At 55.7% G+C, this 2,900-nt stretch overlaps 2 protein-coding genes across 2 annotated transcripts in view; both read left to right on the top strand.

Moving 5' to 3' along the window:
* LOC102251726 (Ig lambda chain C region) overlaps positions 1-586 on the top strand; it is a 2,913-nt gene extending 2,327 nt beyond the window's left edge. The window contains exon 3 of the mRNA XM_014544137.1: positions 107-586. Coding sequence (XP_014399623.1) covers positions 107-426 — 320 coding nt within the window. The 3' untranslated portion in view covers positions 427-586. The remainder of the gene's footprint in view (positions 1-106) is intronic.
* A 148-nt stretch (positions 587-734) lies between these two features.
* The window catches only part of LOC102251428 (Ig lambda chain C region), a 3,048-nt gene continuing 882 nt past the window's right edge, over positions 735-2,900 (top strand). The window contains exons 1-2 of the mRNA XM_005871696.2: positions 735-823; positions 2,071-2,234. Of these exons, the coding sequence (XP_005871758.2) occupies positions 735-823; positions 2,071-2,234 (253 nt within the window). The remainder of the gene's footprint in view (positions 824-2,070; positions 2,235-2,900) is intronic.

Genomic DNA, 2,900 nt, shown 5'->3' with positions numbered 1-2,900 from the left:
GGGTCCTGCATGGTCCTCAGGACACTGTGCCCACAGGAAGACCGAGGTCAGCAGCTTTCAGGATGGACCCTGAGCCTCTCCCCTCCTGCCCCTCCCGCACCCACAGGTCAGCCCAAGTCTGCACCCTCCGTGTCTCTGTTCCCGCCATCCGCTGAGGAGCTCGCCAACAACAAGGCCACACTGGTGTGTCTCATGAGTGACTTCTACCCGGGCAGCGTGACGGTGGCCTGGAAGGCAAATGGCACCCCCGTCACCCAGGGCGTGGAGACCACCAAGCCCTCCAAGCAGAGCAACAACAAGTACGCGGCCAGCAGCTACCTGAGCGTGTCCAGCCAAGACTGGAAGTCTGCCAGCGCCTACAGCTGCCAGGTCACGCACGATGGGAAGACCGTGGAGAAGACAGTGGCCCCCTCAGAGTGCTCCTAGGACCTGAGTCCCCACTTCTGGGGACACTTCTCCCTCAGACCCTCCCTTGCCCCGCTCCCCACTTGTCCCCCTGCGGCTCCTGCCCTGGTCGCTCAGACTGGGCAGGTCGTCATCCCTCCCTGTTTCCAATTCTCCTAAATAAAATCCCAGTCATTTCTCATCTGACATTTCTCATGTGTGTTCTGTGTGGGAGAGGGTCTCTGGGTTGAAGGGTCGGTAATAAAGGGCAGGACAGGAATGACATGACATGGACCTACCTGAGGTCCACTCCACTCACCCACCAGGGTCCTGAATGAGCTTGAGTGCCCATGGGCGCTGGGACCGAAGGCAGGAACTTCTCCTGTGGGACCAGCCCCTGGGACGCAGTCCTGGTCACCTGCAAAGGGGCAAGGGCTGAGTGAGAGGGATCCAGGGGTCCTGAGGAGGGACCAGGGAGAATTGAAGAGGGACCAGGACTGGAAGGTGGGCTACTGATGGAAATATTGGGAAGGAAATCATGAAACCAAGGCTATGGTCCTTGGGAACAGACATTGAACTTCCCTTTCCCATCATGGAACCCAATGGGAGAGCCATTACTAGGTGAAGGTTGACTCCTCGCCTTAAAATCATGAAAAGCTTTCAACAGTGCCTCCCATGGTGCATTTGTCAAATTTTGACTATGCATGTTAAGTCAACAAAGACACTGACAAGTCATACAGCAGAGAAACAGTTTAATATCATATAACCTAACAATTGCCCAATCATGCTCACACCCCTTACCAACTCAGGGAGCCTGGAACTCATGGTGCTTGGGACCTGGGCTGAGGATGAGGCACAAGGAAGCTCAGTTTATGTTCTCATCGTCTTGGGTCAGCCTCGGACTCAAGGTGACCCTAGCTTGGGCTTGGAACCTCCATCATAAAGATCTCAAACCCTGAAATCAGATCAACCTGAGAGTTTTGGGGGTTTGTTTAAGGATGGAGCAGGTGATATCAGGCCTCAGGTGGAGGGGACGTGGGAATTGACCTTGATGGATCAGAAAGGGCAACTTCCTGGGCACAGAAAGGGCATCCATTGACATCCCAGGGAGGGCATATCCACTGGAAATCAGGAGCCGAGTACGGGCAGGTCAGACTATCTCAGATCAGGGGAGTGTGGCCTGTGGGTTACGGCAAGGTCAGGTCTCTCTGGTGACACAGCACCCCCACACCACTCCAACCCTGGAAAGAATCGCAGGGGACACCCCCAAGCTCACCCTAAAGGGCAGGTTGACAAAGATTACAGTCCCAGAGTTCTTGATCAGATGGTTGGGGACATAGGAAGTTGCCAGTAGACACTCTACACAGACCAACCTGTCTTTCCCTGGAAGGGGAGGGGGGGAGAGGGAATACACACTGCCCTCCCCTCATGCTCTCACCCAGCGATTAGGGGTGTTTGCCCATAAGAGAGGTGTGCCACCCGTTCCCATGAAATATCCCGCACAATGACACAGATGTCCGCCAAACTCATCCCACATCCCAGGAGAGCAGAGTGAAGCTGCCTGTCAAACACCTAATTCTTTTGGGAGAATTGCTTCCAAGAATTCTTTCCCTGTCCAATGCACCGTGTCCCCTACCCTGTCACCTGCTGGTCTGAAAGGGGGGACACTGTGTGTGCCCCTTGCAGACCAGACACCCCTGGGGCAGTGGCCCAGGCTTCCTCCAGCACAGCTGCAGGGGGAGGGGTTGGGGGGCTCAAGGGTGGTGCAGGGCCTCCCAGAGAGAGGTTTTTGTATGAGCCTGTGTCACAGTGTTGGGTGTTCGGCGGCGGGACCCAGCTGACCGTCCTAGGTGAGTGTCTCCTTCCCCCTCCTTCCCTGCTCCCCTACAAAATTTGGGCCGTTTTTTGCTATTTTTGCTCTTTTTCTGGTCTTGTCTCAGCCTGTGGCCAAGCTTTCACCCAGGATCCCAGCCCTTGGGGACCTGAGGTCTTCCCATCCCTGTTCTTACTGTCCTACTTGGTCACCTTCAGCCATTCACCTCTGACCTCAGAGGAATGGACAGGATGCCTTGTGCATTTTTCTGTCTGTCTGGGAGGGTCATGCTGGATTCTAGTTGGCTCTGTTCTGTCTTCCCCTGAAGGGCTCCTGTGGGACAAGATTTATATCTGCAAGTCCCTGGTGGCCCCTGTCTTAAGGGGAAGAGAGGAAGAGAAGTACCGAGGGGAAAGCGGGTGGAAATTTTAGAGAGATCCAGTCGCTCAGGGTCAAGGCTAGAGACACCCAGGTCAGAGGTTCAGGGCAGGACTCAGGGACTGTGGACTCATGAACAGGGGCCAGGAATGGTGTTGGGTTAGAGGGGCTCCCGGGGCTGCATGGAGCTGCCATGCAGAGTCCTGACCAGCCTCGCACCAGGGAAGCCTGCAGGAGGAAGGACACAGGGGGGAGGAGAAGGTGCTGGAGGAAGGGTCATGGAAGGACAGGTATGAGGACAAGGTGGTCTTTGGTCTCTGCAGGA

The sequence above is a fragment of the Myotis brandtii genome, unplaced genomic scaffold, assembly GCF_000412655.1.
Source record: "Myotis brandtii unplaced genomic scaffold, ASM41265v1 scaffold3522, whole genome shotgun sequence".
NCBI classification, from domain to species: domain Eukaryota; kingdom Metazoa; phylum Chordata; class Mammalia; order Chiroptera; family Vespertilionidae; genus Myotis; species Myotis brandtii.
Note: the sequence above shows the minus strand (reverse complement) of the source record. Positions and strands in the feature narration are given on the sequence as shown.